Raw genomic sequence first — 16,453 nt, 5'->3', positions numbered from 1 at the left:
AAAATACCGGCTGTGCAACTTAAGAGCACCATTTTCGGATGTCCCGAGATACCCTACAACAAAAAAATAATATTAAGATTAATCAACACATATTGCGATAAAATGGCCCTATCCCAGAGTCGGAGTATTAAGTGGGTAACGGACCCTTGGAAAGTCCCGTCGGAACCGGCGTTTGGAAAACGGCCTGTATCGCAATACAGCGCAATCCTTTAATTGCGCAAGCAGAAGGCTAGCTGCTGTAGCTGTGCATGCGCATGTGTACACGTACATGTACGTACGTCACTACGTGTGAACATGTGAAATTTGGAGCCGAGTGAGCAAATATTGAAATAATATTTAATTTATAACGACGGACAGAAACAGAAACAAATTAGGGCCTACAGCTACACGGACCACATTTTTACAAACTTCAAAATGAGACCATTAACAGAAGACGAAACGAAACTTGTGTTTGAAAAGCTGTCCAAGTAGTGAGTAAAAGATTTATTATGCTCCTTTTTCATTTTAGGTGTCGGAAATATACGCCTCCAACATGTCCAACCTGCGTGCCCTGCACGTGGCACGTTTGCACGGAAATGGGTCAACTCGTACCCGAGTTAACTCGTACCCGAGTCAACTCGTACCCCAAAATTGACGCCCCAGTCAAGTCGTACCCGAGTTAGGTCGTACCCGAGTCAAGTCGTACCCCAGTCAACTCGTACCCGAGTCAAGTCGTACCCGAGTTGACTCGTACCCGAGTCAATTCGTACCCGCAGCTCAAAATAGTTGCCTATTTTCGAAAAGAAAATCAGTGAAACGAACGGAAGATCGGAGGGATATGGCCGGTTGTCCGTGCACGGTGACATCGTTTGTGCCGAGCCAGTGCGCGCACTCGCCGGTCAACGTGGTCGTACCGTGCACAGTGACATCGTTTTTGCCGGGCCTGTGCGCGCTCTCATCGGCCAACGTGGTCGTACCGTGCACGGTGATATCGTTTTTGCCGAGCCTGTGCGCTCACTCGCCGGTCAAAGTGATTGGGCGTGCACAGTGTTTTTGCCGTCGCGTAGTTAGTGTCGGAACCTTCGCCGTTTTTCAACGGCATTAGGCCTTGGTGTAAGTTGTAGTTGTACATATTTAATACGGGGCTAATTTTCATACTTCAAATAAATGTTCTACCCAAAGTAGCATGCTTTTATCACTTTATTTTATTTTTCGGAAAAATTTCCATACTCGGACGTCACTTTTTTCAATTAATTTTCTAGCGCCAAAAGTTACATCTTTTATGGTTATTCCTCCACTTTCCCTCCTCTACTCTCACCCTCTCCTTTCCTTAATTTCTATTTATTAATCAGTCACTTACTTCATCGGGATTCGAACCTCTGACGCTTGCTTGATACACGAGACTCTTAACCGCTAGGCCGCGCACGATCGCTGTTGCAATCATCAATCTTTGGACGCATTTGAAGTATCCATTGAAATAAACTAAATATTCATGAGAAAATAAATATTCATAATGACGTATTGCACTATCATTGGCAGGCTCATGCGACGTCATGGTTGTTGATGTCACGTGTATAACGTTCCGCTGTCTTTTCAGCCACTACAATCAGTTTTGACCGGCTGCTTCAAGTTAGTTCTGCACGACGTATGCATCCAAAATGTGCTCTAAAAACACATTTTGAGTACATTTTTTTCACCTTTACACAGCTTCCTGGATTTCTTTTGGTTCAAATGACAAGGTGAGGTGACAATAAATATGTTTGGCAGCAGATAAATTGACATCCGAGTATGGAACTTTTCCCTATTTTTCTATTACAGATGATCCTGTGGTTTTCCGATGAACCATTTTCTGCTGCTCAAACCGATCGATCGGATTGTCTGTCACACAGTTCATGATGAATCAAATCGGATGTCAAGTTTTGAGGACGAAACCCGATTAGCTCAGTTTTGTTTAAGATAAAACTTTCTCTTGCACTTGGATTACAATTTGCTAATGTCAAACAATCTTTCACACCCAAGGATCAGCTAACAAGTTGGTCCCCTAAAACTTATAGAAAGAGCGTCTCTGAATGAAACGAGCCCCCATTTTCCTTTATCGTTTTTACTATAATTCCTTGATGCCTCAAATGTAAACAAATAATTAAAAATCCTGCATTTCTGTTACCAAAATAATATTCTAGTTGAACTTATCGCAGAAACTTTATTTGAGCTGCACAATATTTTTTTTACGACATTTTCCGAACCAATTGTACAAAAAATGACCAACATATTAAAGAATCATTATAAATTAAATAACGATGTCAGTGTGACTCTTTTAAGTTTCCTGTAATATATTTTCTCTTCAGATTTGTACTTTCAGGGCCCCCAATCTTCCCAAAGAGATTCGTGCCATGTGCAGTTATTATTCAATAAATGATGCCAAAAATGGAGTGAGTGAACGTTGAAAAATATTACTTTTACATTACAAAATTCATTTTTTAATAGCGACTTTCTTTAAAAAAAAATACTACATTCGTAAAAAGAAAACTACGCCCTTAAAACACGTTCGACTGAACAAAACGAACAAAAAAAAGTCGTAGAAGTTCGCACAGTCACTCCGCAATCTCAGTGATCCAGGGTCTCTGAAAAAAAAGAAAAAAATTACATCATTAGTATTACTAAGAGAAAATACTACACAAATGTTAAAATAACACATCTGATGATCTGGATGAAAAGTGAAATTTACCGTTTATCAGCGAGGGCTCCGTCGACTCGCGAGTACCACACTGATGCCGTTTTGAAAATGTTTTCCACGCCGTACCCGTCGCGATGAAGCCCTTGCCGATGAACGGTACATTTCCCCTTTTCACCCAGATTGTGAGCAACATTTGATACCACCGCCTTCAACAAATCCTTGAACTTTATTTGTATTTCTGGCGGCGTAACTACTATTTCTCAGTCGCCGTTTTTGAGGGTAAAATCGGACGTTTTTGTTAACCATCCATCCGTACTTCCAAACTAAAACAGGAGGGGAGTACGAGTTGACCTGGGTGCGAGTTGACCCGGGTACGAGTTGACTCGGGTACGAGTTAACCTGGGTACGAGTTAACTCGGGTACGAGTTAACTTAGGTACGAGTTGACTCGGGTACGAGTTGACTCGAGTACGAGTTGACCCAAAATCGTTTGCACTCGGTGTAGCCCGACTGCATTTAGCCGTACAGTACTATCGCAAGCGTCTGCTTGCTTGCGATAGTACTTGTACGGCCAGATCTAGTCCGAAATTTGGGACTCTCAATACTGTGTATGAGAGTCCCAAAACTTAAGGTATCCATATTGTGCAAAAGTTTGTGCTGCATAATAAAACCAGTGTGAATCAAATGTGCAAGCTTCTTACTCACTACAGTTTCTTCAACGAAGTGGCTATCGTTACGGCACTAGTTGTTTAGCGCCCTCTACGATATTTGTTTGATACGCACGCAGGTATATAATTATTTGTTTCCCCACGTTTTTTCGAGCAGTGCGCCAGCTCAGCCGATAGAGGGTAGGATTTTGCACCGCGAGGTTACGGGTTCGAATCTCAGTTTTGCACTCGAATTTTTTTCCTTTTCTAATATGAGGCTTTGGAGGATTTTTTTTAAAAGGGAAATAAAGTCCGAATTTCATAAAGTTCAAATTCACTTTTTTCCTTCTAATTTTATATTTTCTTGTCATGTTTTTTTTATAAAAGTTGCCAGGTTGCAGTCTACCGTAACGATAGAAAATGGGAAATGCGTTCCGGCTGCCGTAACAATAGCCACTGCGTTTCTTCAAATTAAAAATCCCCGAAACTTCTGCCCTGCAAAGTTGCTGTTGTGAGCATTGCATCACCAAAAATTCAACGTTTAATTCTAATTTTGCAGGGAGTTATCGAAATCCAAACGCGAAACATCACGTTAGTGTGTACTGCAATGCATTGTGCAAAAAGACTCCTCAGCTAAAACATTTTCATCGTGTAGGTAAAACAGCGCCCTCTTGTTGATCTGAGTGAATGCAGAATGATTCATTTTTTAACAGAGGGCGCTATGTTCATTTGGCCACCGATTAAAAAACAAGTAAGCTGCAAGGCTTTTCCTACACCTACCCAGAATACCTTGGGAATCACACCACCATTTCTAAAGCATGGAGAATGACGTGGGTGGTTTTTGAACTGTCAAAAACTTGCCTTAAAATTGGATTTAAGGTCTCAAATTTTGCAGGTGACATGCTTGCAATTTAAGCATTTTGATGTATGTGTTGTGTGGGCATTAATTAGCCGAATGGTGAGTAAAAAAACGTCAGTAGTAATTTTGCACATTTTTATGCACTCACGGTCCGGGTCTGGGCCAGACATGCCAGATCATGCAGTCGGGCTACACTCGTACTCAGTGGCACTCCTACTGCCCATCGAAACAGGACAACTCGTACCCGAGACAACTCGTACCCGAGACAACTCGTACCCGAGACAACTCGTACCCACCGATTACTAGTGCATACACAGAGCACAGAGCATGGTGCATGGTACGGCTACGTTGATACAGCGTGATTTTCCGACACATTTTTGTTATGTCGCGGCAGTACCGCGCACTGTGACATCGTTTTTGCCTATGAGCCCACGTGCCAGTCGACGTGCCGTGCCCGGCCCTATACCGTGCACGGTGACATCGTTTCTGCCAGGCCTGTGCGCGCCATTGCCGGTCAGCGTGGCGTACCGTGCACGGGGACAATACTGACATCGGACCACGTTTTGCTGGTGCACAAGTACCATTTTCAACGGCATTATGCCTACTTGCGACATGCACAGTGAGCAAAAAAAAAAGGGTTTTAAAAGAAAATAAAGTAAAACTTTCAAAATACTTTTAAAATGATCACTAAAACGTCTTGGCAGCAATAACAAAACATAGAGTGCCAATTCACTCGTCTTCAATCGATGCCAACTAGTCTTCAATTGATGCCAGTAACTTTCGCTCTGAAACTGAATCATCTTGCACAGTCAATCTCCTTGGTTCGTGGTCCTTGCCAAATTCAGAACCTAAAAAGAAAAGAAAGCAATATATAAATATATTTGATAAATAATAATAAATTATCTTACTTATCAAACGGTGAATATCAAACAAGGAATGTACAAGTAATGCCATTAAAACAGAATGGCATTGCCGCGCGCGCTGTTTCACCGGCACCACGACCGACCGCGGTCGACCGCTGCTTGCCGGCCCGGCAGCGAATTTCATTGCCCAGACGGCAGGGCCAACGCGGAAAATCACGCTTACCGGGCAAAGCCCATTGTATGTGGTTCTGTGGGGATAGAAATTAACTTTGACTTGGAAAGCATCGTATCATCGTATCGTTTCAGAGCCGGGTACGAGTTGTCTCGGGTACGAGTTGTCTCGGGTACGAGTTGTCTCGGGTACGACTTGTCTCGGGTACGGGTTGTCTCGGGTACGAGTTGACTCGGGCACGACTTGTCTCGGGTACGACTTGTCTCGGGTACGAGTTGACTTGCATTCCTGCCCATAAATGTGGCCAATTTACTGGACTTCCTCCGTAAACAAAGGCCACACTTCCACCATGTACAAAAACATGTCGAACTTTGTCAAATTTTGATGTTCACATTTAGCTAAATGTGAACATCAAAATTTGACAAAGTTCGACATGTTTTTGCTGTACATACCCACATGGAGTACCCACATGGAGCCACATGGTGGAGGTGTGGCCTTTATTTACAGAGGTAGTCCAGTAAATTGGCCACATCCATGGGGCTATATGGAGAGCCAAGAAAAGTATTTCCTAACAAAATTGGAAATATTTCTCAGTCCCAGATTCATGTATGTAGAAGAGTAGCATATGCACACTACAATCAAATCACGCAACCCAAGGTTTTAGTCGAGTTGTACATACAGCGGACGAGTTGGCAAATGGTCGAATTGGCAAACGGTCGAGTCGGCAAACGGTCGAGTTTTGCAAACGGTTGAGTTGGCAAACGATCAACATGATCAAGTTGACTCGAAAGTTAAGTCGAGTTGGTCAACGGACGAGTTTGTTCAATGGTTGAGTTGGTTCAACGGTCGAGTTGGTACGATGGTCGAAATGGTAAACTGTCAAGTTGGTTCGAGTGGAGTTGGAAAACGATCGAGTTGACTGCAATCCGTAAGGTTTTTACGAACCTGACCACTGCCTGAATCCTGCAAATTCTTGCGGCAGTGACTGTTAATATGTTGAGGCCTGGCCAGTGACATCCTGGAGCTGTTACTGTTAGGATTTCAAGCATAATACAGGCCTATATTTATGCATGGCTGAGCAAAAACAAGACAAGGTCTGGCCCAAGACCTTGACAAAGTGCATCCTACGAAATTAGTAATGCACTTTTGCCAAGTAACCTCAATCTTCCAAATTTCTCCACTTTAGCAAAGAAGATTTTTTAAGGATTTGGGGCAGTTAGGGAGAGTGCCTTGTTATCAGAGCTACATGGACGCAATAGTCAGGTTTCATCCATATGCATATGGGCGTCACGAAACACACTTTGCCGATGTTCAGGGCACCAAACATGAACTGGCAAAGTTAGCCCAATGGTGGTACTGTACATCTTGCATAATAATTATCACATGAAAGATGTGGAGGTTCGTTGAAATCAGTCTACACTAGGGAGCGTATGAAATAAGGCAAAAGGCGTGTAAGATTTCTTCATATTTGTGTACATTTATTGCTCAAATACTTAACATGGCCTATGCAAAACTACTACATGTATGATGTTTTTAGTTCTTAGTTGGGATTTTCAAAGTGAATATTTAAAAATAACACCAAATGAAAGACCTGTGTTAAACATAACACCAAATGAAAGACCTGTGCAGTAGCTAGGGTCAGTGTTACTTGAACTAGATGGTATGGTTTTTGTATGTTCTTGTTTTAGTATTGGGGAGAACATCCGACTACTGATTGACAGACCGGATGGTGCATACTGCTTCAGATTACATAGAGAACGAATCTACTATGTCAGGTTTGTTTATTTCCACTCCTCCTTTTCGTTCATTCAGTTGTAATCAGTACCCTTTCCCAAACCCCTCCCCAGCCACACGTCCCCTCCCCTGCTCCTCATTTAGCCCACACCCCTCCCCTATGCTATAGGAGCATGCGTAGCACCTGCCACAACCGTACTGCTGAGAAGTCGCCTTCGCTTAATTGGTCATGCACTGCGAAGACCTCAGGTGCCTCTCGCTGCCTCCTGGACCCCAAAAACCAACCATCAGAGCCCTCTCAACAGGAAAGAGGCCTGCGTCACACCTACTTCTCACAGATCATAGATGACACCATCAGCCTCAAGCATGATCAGGCTGTTTTTGCTACCCAGGATCGGTCAGGGTGGCTGAGACGAATCGCAAGCATTGGAAAAACCCATTAGTCACAACAGTAGCGTCAACTAGTAGTACACTATGGGCTCCGTGCGCCAACAAAAGAGGGCGTGCTTTTACATGTACCTCTTTTGAGAGCTCCGTGGATGGGACACACAGCGTGTGCGTACTGTACTGTATGTACTGGTTTGCGCGCAAAGTACGCACGACTTCCTGAATGTGCAAAAGCTATAGCCACCGCGTCTTCCCGAGAGCGTCAGGCGTCTAATGCCCGCCTCCCATAACTCAGTGGATGGCTCGGGAACCAGTCTGGGTCACCCCAACTTTCCTTTTCTGGCCGTTGATTGGGTACTTGTGCACGGAGCCCATAGGGGCCAGGTCTACGGATGCCACAACATTCACCATCAAATTTCCTTTCGGAATACTGAATTATTTCTAATTTTCAATTTTCTTTCTTTCTTCCATGTCTCTGCAGCCAAGATATCATGAAGCGAGCAGCCAGCGTGAGTAGAAAGCAGCTAGTCAGCATGGGCACCTGTTTTGGAAAGCTTACAAAGTCGATGAAATTTCACCTCAACATTACAGCATTGGATTTCCTGGCTCCCTATGCAAAGGTATGTGGGTCGTTCTATAAATTTGGGGTCCACTTTTTTCCCCGTCCCTGTTACATCTGACATCTATGATTGTATAATTCTGATGCACTCCTTAATGCAGTCATCCTCCAAGAGTGCTTATGAATAGCAAACTACCTACACAACAAATAAACAATCATTTGAAGTCACTTTTAATGATGCTTGAATGGCAAATTACAAAGGTAACAGGGACGGGAAAAATGTCACACTTTGGACCCCAAATTTATAGAATGACCCATGTGCATGATATTTTGAGAAGAGTATCATACCCAACTGAACCCAAACTCCAAAACTTATATTACATATTTAAAAGAATATGTAGCACCAAAAATAATGACTGGAAAGCCAATTTCATAAGGTACATTTAAATGGAAAAAAAAATGACTGAAATTGGTCAATCCGTTAAAAAAATATCACCATTTAAACACAATGACCCTCAAACCTATCTCATCCAAAAGAATGCGATTTCAAGAATCGTTGTCGCAATGTTTTCCAAACATCACCAGCGATTTCAACAGTTTAAGGCCAAAAAAAAAAAATAGTCGGTCTCTGGTCAGACTGAAGTTCCGGAATTGATGCGGCGACGTGTTTTTTTTTTTTTTTTTTAGTGGCTTTTTTTTTTTCAAGCTTGTATTGTACAGACAAGGTGGGTACTATTTTGCTTGTTTGTGTCCTCATCATACATTGGTGTCCTCCATCATTTGCCTTGGTGCCCTTTATCATTTGCCTTGGTGCAATTTCCCCATTCCTTGGTGCTCCTTGGTACAAAAATTTGAGGAGGCACGGCAATAGAGGGCGCTGTTGTAGCTTCCATGTTAATTTGAAGAAAAAAAAAAGGGTTGACGCGCATGATTAAAATTGACGCTCGCGCTGACCAGAGACCGAGTATTTTTTTTTTGGCCTAAACGTTAAAAGTATTCAACAGAATCCCTTTGAAGGCCCATCCTTTAAAAAAAAGTAGATTTTATAAATCATATTGTTTGCCTAATCAAGGTTGTTTATTGTGTACTACTGTTGGTGACAGGTGTTGAAACAAGTATTCTGTGTCATTTTGTTTGTTGTTCCAAACAGTCAAAACGCACAATAAATTCCTTTTTTTTTTTCGGATGAGACAAGTTTCAGGGTCATTGCGTTTAAATGGTGATGTTCTTTGAACGGATTGAGCAATTTCAGTAATTTTTTCATCCAAAAGTAGCTTATGAAATTGGCTCTCCAGTCATTATTAATTTGGTGCTAACTTTACATATTTTTTAAATATGAAATATAGGCCTATTTGATGGGGTTTGGGTTCCGCTTCTTTTTACTCACCCTGTACATGTAGCTCATGCTGCTGCATGTATATCTTGAATCACTTTTTTTCTGCTATTCAAGCCCCATAAACTTTGGATGAATGCTCCGTGTACATGGCCACTGTACATTTTTATTCAGGAATATGCGTCATGGATTTTCATTTGCAGAGAGTGAAATTATACACAAATGTGATTGGATAAAATGAAATCACACGATAAATTCTGAGGCATTATGCAAGTGCTATATGTGCACTAACATTCAACTTGACTTAGCACATCTGTTACGATCAGACAAAGTTGGATAATATCTCCTACTGTAATTTCACTCTTTGCTAAATTAATTAATGTGCAGTTTGGGAAACCAAAGCCTTGAAACACCTCATGGACATAACTTTTCAATGTATTTACCCTCCTAGTCTTCTGCGCTTCACATTTCACAACCCTGCAAGTTTTGCAAAGCCACTTTTGCCAATAGAGTTAGGCCTGTTCTAGACGCTATGCTACTGCCACACCACACTTAATTGAAATTAGTCTGGCAATAGCTTGTCTGCAGCACTGCAGTTGCTTTAAACGTCGAACTTAAATGTTGTGCTAAACGTCAAACCTTAACCCTAACTCCCCAGCCTTATTTACAACGAACCATACCCATTCTGGAAAATTCCAACACCCACATGGGAAATTGTACACACACACTGCTGGACTTAGTTTCTGGAGGTATGCCAACCTCAGTGTAAAAGACCATCAGTTTAGGGGTACTTTACCTATCCCAACAGATTTGAACAAAACCTGCTGTTGAACTTTGATGGGTTGAGTTCGGTTAGGGTTCTTGCATCTGGAAATAAACTGGCCAGGTTAAAGCAGTTCATATAAAAGTTTCAGCGCGGTCAAAATGTTCTGCCAATTTCACTTTCCGTGGTGTGAACACAAGAGAGGGTATTGTGAGCATGTGCATTTCTAAACTTTTTGCCCCAACTTTGTATTGAGTTGAGTTTGGCATGGCAATGGTGTACATGTAGCATTCAGAACAGTGCCACTGCCGTCCGGAATGATGATCGCGCGGCAGCCCTGTCAAGCAAAAGGATGGTGCCATGCAGAACTCAACTTGTCTAGCCAAATGGTTCTAAATGGCGCGCTATCAGCACGCCGTATCAAAAAAAGTCAAATTAATTGATTTTGTCACGGCAGTAGCACAGCGTGTAGAACAGGCTGTAGTGACCACATTTCAAATTCATTTGAGGTAATCTGTGGGGAATGGATAATCCTGCACAATTCTTTTATGTGGCTAAGCTCAGGGCAAGCAGGCAGATTCAGTCGCGCTTTGCCCGGTCCGCCGCTCTCCACAGTGCTGTTTTTGTGCAGTGACACTGTGTAAAACAGGTACACACTTCATAACCCTTCACTCAAAACTGACCTGCAGGGTTTAAAGGGAATGTACAACATTTGCTGCAATTTTCAGAAATAAATGGATTTGGAGGATTGGAATGGTATAGCAAATATTGTTAAATGACTTGTTTCACGTTTTCGGCTTGTGGATGCTGGAAATACCAAGAAAACCAATCATGTTTTTGTAGTCTGGTTCCCTGACCCAACTTAAGATGAAACGGAGCAATTTGTAGACTTTGGGGAATTATATTAGGTCAGAGAATCAGTCTAGCAGGCTTGTACCTCTTCACAGGTGTGTAATCAATTGCAAAGGAAATGTGGAATAACTAATTATGAAAAATTAGGAGCAGTTTTTGAAAATGAGCCAGTTTTCTCCAACGCTGGTCGGCCGACCAGCGTTGGAAAAATACAATTTTTCTTGAAAATGTCAGCACACCAGGAGCCACGATTTTACAGACTGTCATTCCCTAACAATCCAGTAAGGTATTTCGTGATAATTTGATCATTTCGTTTTTTTGATGCTTTCAAATGTTGTATCTTCTTTAACCCTAACCCCCTAGGCCCTTGTTGCTTACAACCATCCTCAATCCTCCAAAATCCTCCAAAATTTTCCAAAATTTTGCAACTCCGCCTAAATTTTTCAAAATTGTCAGACAGTCCTGCCTCAAAATGCATTCATCCTCAATCCTCCAAAATCCTCCTCATCCCAAAACGTTGCACTCGTGTTTAAATGAAGGATAACCAACGCCAAATCCTTCAAAATCATCAGACAGTCCTGCCTCAAAATGCATTCATCCTCAATCCTCCAAAATTCTCTTGTGCTTCAATCACCATTCATCCTCAATCCTCCAAAATCCTCATGTGCTTCAATCACCATTCATCCTCAATCCTCCAGAATCCTCATTTGATTCAATCACCATTCATCCTCAATCCTCTAGAATCCTCCAAAACCGCCAGGAGGATTTTGGAGGAGTGAGGTGGGTTAGGGTTAAGGGTTTTACATATTGCGGTGAATATGAACTTCACACTAGGCATGCTAGGAAGAATAACAGCTGAACTGTGATAATAATTTGTGTGCTGTGATGGTTATTTCTCTCTGCAGTACAAGGTGTGGGTGAAGCCAGGCTCTGAGCAGTCCTTCTTGTACGGTAATCACATCTTGAAGTCTGGCTTGGGTCGTATCACAGAGAATGCAGGCCGGTATCAGGGAGTGGTCATCTACTCTATGAGTGACATCCCACTGGTAAGAACTAGACTCTGTGTATGATAGACTTCATGCATAATACACCATTGCTCAATGTCTTTTTTGAATTATTGCCCCAAATTTACCATTATGTAGTGAGTCTGAATTTTGTTTGCTATTAAATACACAGCCATGCATGGGTACAAGCGAGCTAGATTGGTTCCCTGACCTTAAAATTCCCCAACGTCTATAAATTGCTCCATTTCAATATAAGTTTGGTCAGGGAACCAGATTACAGATTGTTTTTCTTGGTTTTTACAGCGTCTACGAACACAGTACTTCAAGCAAGTCAGTGTAACAATTTTGGCTATAAAAACCAAACCCCAAATCCATCCATTTCTCACAACTACAGCAAAAACACATATTGTTTATTCCCTTCAATAACTCCCTAGGCCTTTTTGCTAGGATGTAGCCTCAATCCTGCAAAATCCTCCAATTGAAAAAATAGGGTAAAGCCTGAATCCTGCAACATCCTGTGGCAGTGACTGTTAATATGTTGAGGCTTGGCCAGTGACATTCTGGAGTACAATGTAGTACAGAGGAATTCAAGCCTAATCCACGCCTATATTTATGCATGGCTGAGCAAAAATAAAACAAGGTCTGGCCCAAGACCTTGACAAAGTGTATCCTATGAAATCAGTATCGCACATTTGTCATGTGACCTCAATCCTCCAAATACCTCCACTTTGGCAAAGAGGATTTTGAAGGATTCAGGACGGTTAGGGTTAAATACACATTATTGTTATTTTCTTAATACTTTACACATACCCAATTTTGGTAGGTCAGTTTTAGGTTTAAATGCAGGTGATCCTTTGATCAACTTACTTCACCTATTGCATTCCCTATCTCGTATATTTCAAGTGATGTGGCATTCTTCTGTTTTCCTACAGGGCTTTGGTGTAGCAGCCAAGTCAACCCAGGAGTGTAGGCACGCAGACCCCATGACGATAGTTGTCTTCCACCAAGTGGACATTGGACAGTACCTCAGGAATGAAGATACTTTGCTCTGAATACTGCTGCATCCTGCACAGAGACAATTAAAACTTTAAGACAGAAACCTGAGTCAGTAGGTTTGGCTGCATAATAATACCGGAGTCTTATATAGCGCACATACATGTATCTACCAATAATTAGGTACTCAAGCCACTGGAAATTATGTCTATTATTAAAGAAAGGTAAATGCATGTAAAGTTTATGAGAAATATGAGACCCATTATGTAGCACCTTATAATGGTTTTACAAGGTGCTGTGGCGCATATTGTAGCCACTGCCAGAAACACTGGGGCAAACCCCTTCTCTTAGCGATAAGTGTTACTGGGTTCTTTAACGTGCATTACACAACACACGGGACCTACGACTTTACGTCCCATCGGAAGGACGAAGCAACAATGGTAAAGTGCCTTGCTCAAGAGCACAAGCACCATGTTCCCACGGTCAGGATTGGAACCCATGTACCATGGCACAGGAGTCGAACACCGCAACCATTGGACCAAAGCACCCCACGTGGCTGCATGGGCGGATCCAGAAGGCAGACTGGAGCAGTGCTGCAAGTTTAGCCAATAACAAGACAATTTTCAAAAAGGAGGCAGGGGGTGCGACCGTGTCATCTTGGGTAGAGTGGTCACTGTGGAGTAGGCCGTGTCCGAATCTCTTGTGTAGAGCTACAGTGGAACGCCGCTGTAACAAATATCGAGGGATCCACATAAATAATTATCATAACAGCAATCGTTTGGGGTAGCCATTTTAAGCTGCTGGTGCTCCAGTTCTCACTTTTCAATAAATAGCACCCTTCAGAACTTCACCCAGCATGCCCTGGTAGTTACTGAAAGATGACTTTGAACACGTGCCGACCATTGAATCGTGCAAGTACAGAATTTGTGAGCTTACTACCCACACTACTGCCCTTCTATTCCTTGGGGAAATAGCAGCCGCTAGTCACTCCTCTGTTGACATTTTTCAACAACAATGTTCAGTACGTTTTGTACACAAAAATCGGGAGCCGAGGATGATGTTCGGTATAGCCGAATGTTCCGTATAGCGATGTTCCACTCTATTGTCTAAGTTTTCTCTTTTCATAATGTGTCATCAAATCATTAAAGTTATAAATGGACACCATTTTCGAAAACGTGTTTTTGCCGATTCATAATCAAGGAACAATACAACCGATCTGAAGCTCAGTAGATATACTTTTTGATAATATGAAATTTTGTTCTCGACGTAAAGCAAGGTTTCCGTTGAAAGCGACCAATCCAACCCACCCCCGGTGCGAAACGTTATTTAATTTACATGTTTGATTGCACTCTCTAATGGAATGATCCCAATAAATATATCTAACTAAACTAAATTCACTCAGTTGGGAGCAATATTTGAAAAACACCTGGCGATGGTTTGGTCCTTACCATCGCGAGGAAATCATTAAACAGTCGACTCCCGTTATAACAAACTCGTTCGCAAATTGTTTGTTACATGTATATCAGAATTTTGTATTAAGAGGAACATCAGTCCCATTCATGGTGCACATCAATGCACAGTCGGGACCAAGGCTTTATGTTTGTTAGAACCAGAATTTTGTATTAACAGAGTTTGTACTAACGAGAGTCGACTGTAATTCCTCTTTGCGTGAAACTAATGACACCATGCTAGTTGGCGGGTGCATCGATTTTAGTTGGCCCGGATGCCTGATCCTTTATTTACTTCATACTTTGGCAGTTTCGTTTTGAATGTTACAAATTTGTCCATTACCTTTAAATCAGTTTCAGTAAAACAGTCTTTCACCAGTTCAGCCCCCCAAAAATTACATTTGACTTGCTATATACATGTACATGTACATGTATTGGAATCCCTGAAACACAATTGTCACAGTCTTCGGTTATGATCAAGGCTGATGTCGATGAGAACAGGTCGATAGTTTTCTAGATACGGTGGAGACATTGTTACAATGTATATGTTTAGAAATGTTCTTAAGCATCGATTGTATGGGGCCGTATCATAGTGTCCGACGCCTCATAGGTCCTACTCCTCATCAGTCCGAAATTTTGGACTAATATGAGGAATAAATCCGCCTCATAGGTCCGACGCCTCATAAGTCTGCCAATGGACAAACACTGTTTCGGACTTATGTGGCGTCGGAGCTATATGAGGCGTCAGACTTATGAAATGTTGGACCTATGAGGCGGAATAAATAAATACGATGCCTCATACGTCCGCACCTCATACGTCCGACGCCTCATAGGTCCCACTCCTCATAGGTCCGAAATGTCGGACATATGAGACGTCGGACTTACGAGCGGACCCCGATTGTTTTTGAGTGTTTATACACGTATATTTAAACATTATGTATGTACATGTTCTCCTGCAAAGATGTGCGTGCATTGAATCCACTAACACGAGTAGTGCACACGCAAGAGGAATGCTCCTTTAATACGTTAAAAGTTAATAAGAAGTCGCCATTGCGCCCGCATGCCTATATTCAGCTTCCTTTAGGTTAAAGTTTACAAAAGTATCATACATGCAGTAAGTTTTGTTCCAGCGAATCTGGTAACATAATTGCATTTCAAAAATGCTGAAGGGGGGGGGGGGGGGGGGGGTCGAACCATACTTTCAGTGGGGGCGCTGTTCAAATCCGACGATTATTATAACTATACAGAATAAATGTAAAAACAAACACATAAGCCTAACCAAGCTGGCTCTGTCCGTATTTTGTGCACATGCCCAGTATAATTTTTTTGGGGTGTCAGAGCAGGGGGTGGGTCGGATAATATATATATATTTTTTTTATTCTAAAAAAAAACAAAACAATTGACAGAGCTGGGGAAAAGAAAAAACTATAAAAAACAACAAAAAATAGTTCTCTAAAAAAAAAACAATTGACAGAGCTGGGGAAGGGGGTTTCCGCGCCCGAGACGTGGAAAAGATTACTAACTTGGGAAAAGTCGCAAAAAGGGAGATTGAAACGCAAGCATTTTGCACAAATTGTATCAGCGAACATTCAAATAGGGTGGGAAGTACAATGTACATAAATTGGTCTGAGTGAATTATTATAAGTATTTTTTTCTGTAGATTTTCTGTTGCCATAATCAGAAGTTTTGCAATACTAAAAACTGACACTGCAGATGTTATAATTATTGTTATGTACCCGCTTCATCTGTGCCCTCTACCTGGGGGTGTTGTTCTTCTGATCCCACCTTTTTAATTTGTTGACTTCTCCGAAAAAAAGCCTTTTCGGAGTTCCAACTGCGCGCATTCGTAACCTGTGACAACGAACATTGTTTGTCTCAAATGCCCTTTGACAGTACCCACAAAGCACAAACAGCCTTTTTGTAAAGTCAGTGGCACGATGTTGTCGAAGGCCATTTGAGACAAACAATGCGCGTTGTCACAGGTTACGAATGCGCAGTTGGAACTCCGAAAAGGTTTATTATACCTCATTTTCTTGGAGGGGGAGGTCAAGGCCGGATCAAGACGCAGTTTTTTTTTTTTTGGGGGGGGGGAACAAATTATTTCAAGTGGGTCCAAACTTGTCCGCCCCAAATTAAATATAAAAGAGCAAGGGGATGGGGGTGCCAGTATTGTTCTAATCGAGTTTT

At 42.0% G+C, this 16,453-nt stretch overlaps 1 protein-coding gene across 1 annotated transcript; it reads left to right on the top strand.

The window, feature by feature from the left end:
* Positions 1-294: 294 nt before the first annotated feature.
* On the top strand, positions 295-14,206 carry LOC119732192 (60S ribosome subunit biogenesis protein NIP7 homolog). Its single transcript, XM_038205616.1, has 5 exons — positions 295-470; positions 6,882-6,968; positions 7,796-7,934; positions 11,727-11,867; positions 12,758-14,206. The coding sequence occupies exons 1-5, from the start codon at positions 415-417 to the stop codon at positions 12,875-12,877; spliced, it is 543 nt and encodes a 180-aa protein (XP_038061544.1). The 5' UTR covers positions 295-414; the 3' UTR covers positions 12,878-14,206.
* The last annotated feature ends 2,247 nt before the right edge of the window (positions 14,207-16,453 follow it).

The sequence above is a fragment of the Patiria miniata genome, unplaced genomic scaffold (genome assembly GCF_015706575.1).
Source record: "Patiria miniata isolate m_02_andy unplaced genomic scaffold, ASM1570657v1 HiC_scaffold_24, whole genome shotgun sequence".
Taxonomy (NCBI): domain Eukaryota; kingdom Metazoa; phylum Echinodermata; class Asteroidea; order Valvatida; family Asterinidae; genus Patiria; species Patiria miniata.
Note: the sequence above shows the minus strand (reverse complement) of the source record. Positions and strands in the feature narration are given on the sequence as shown.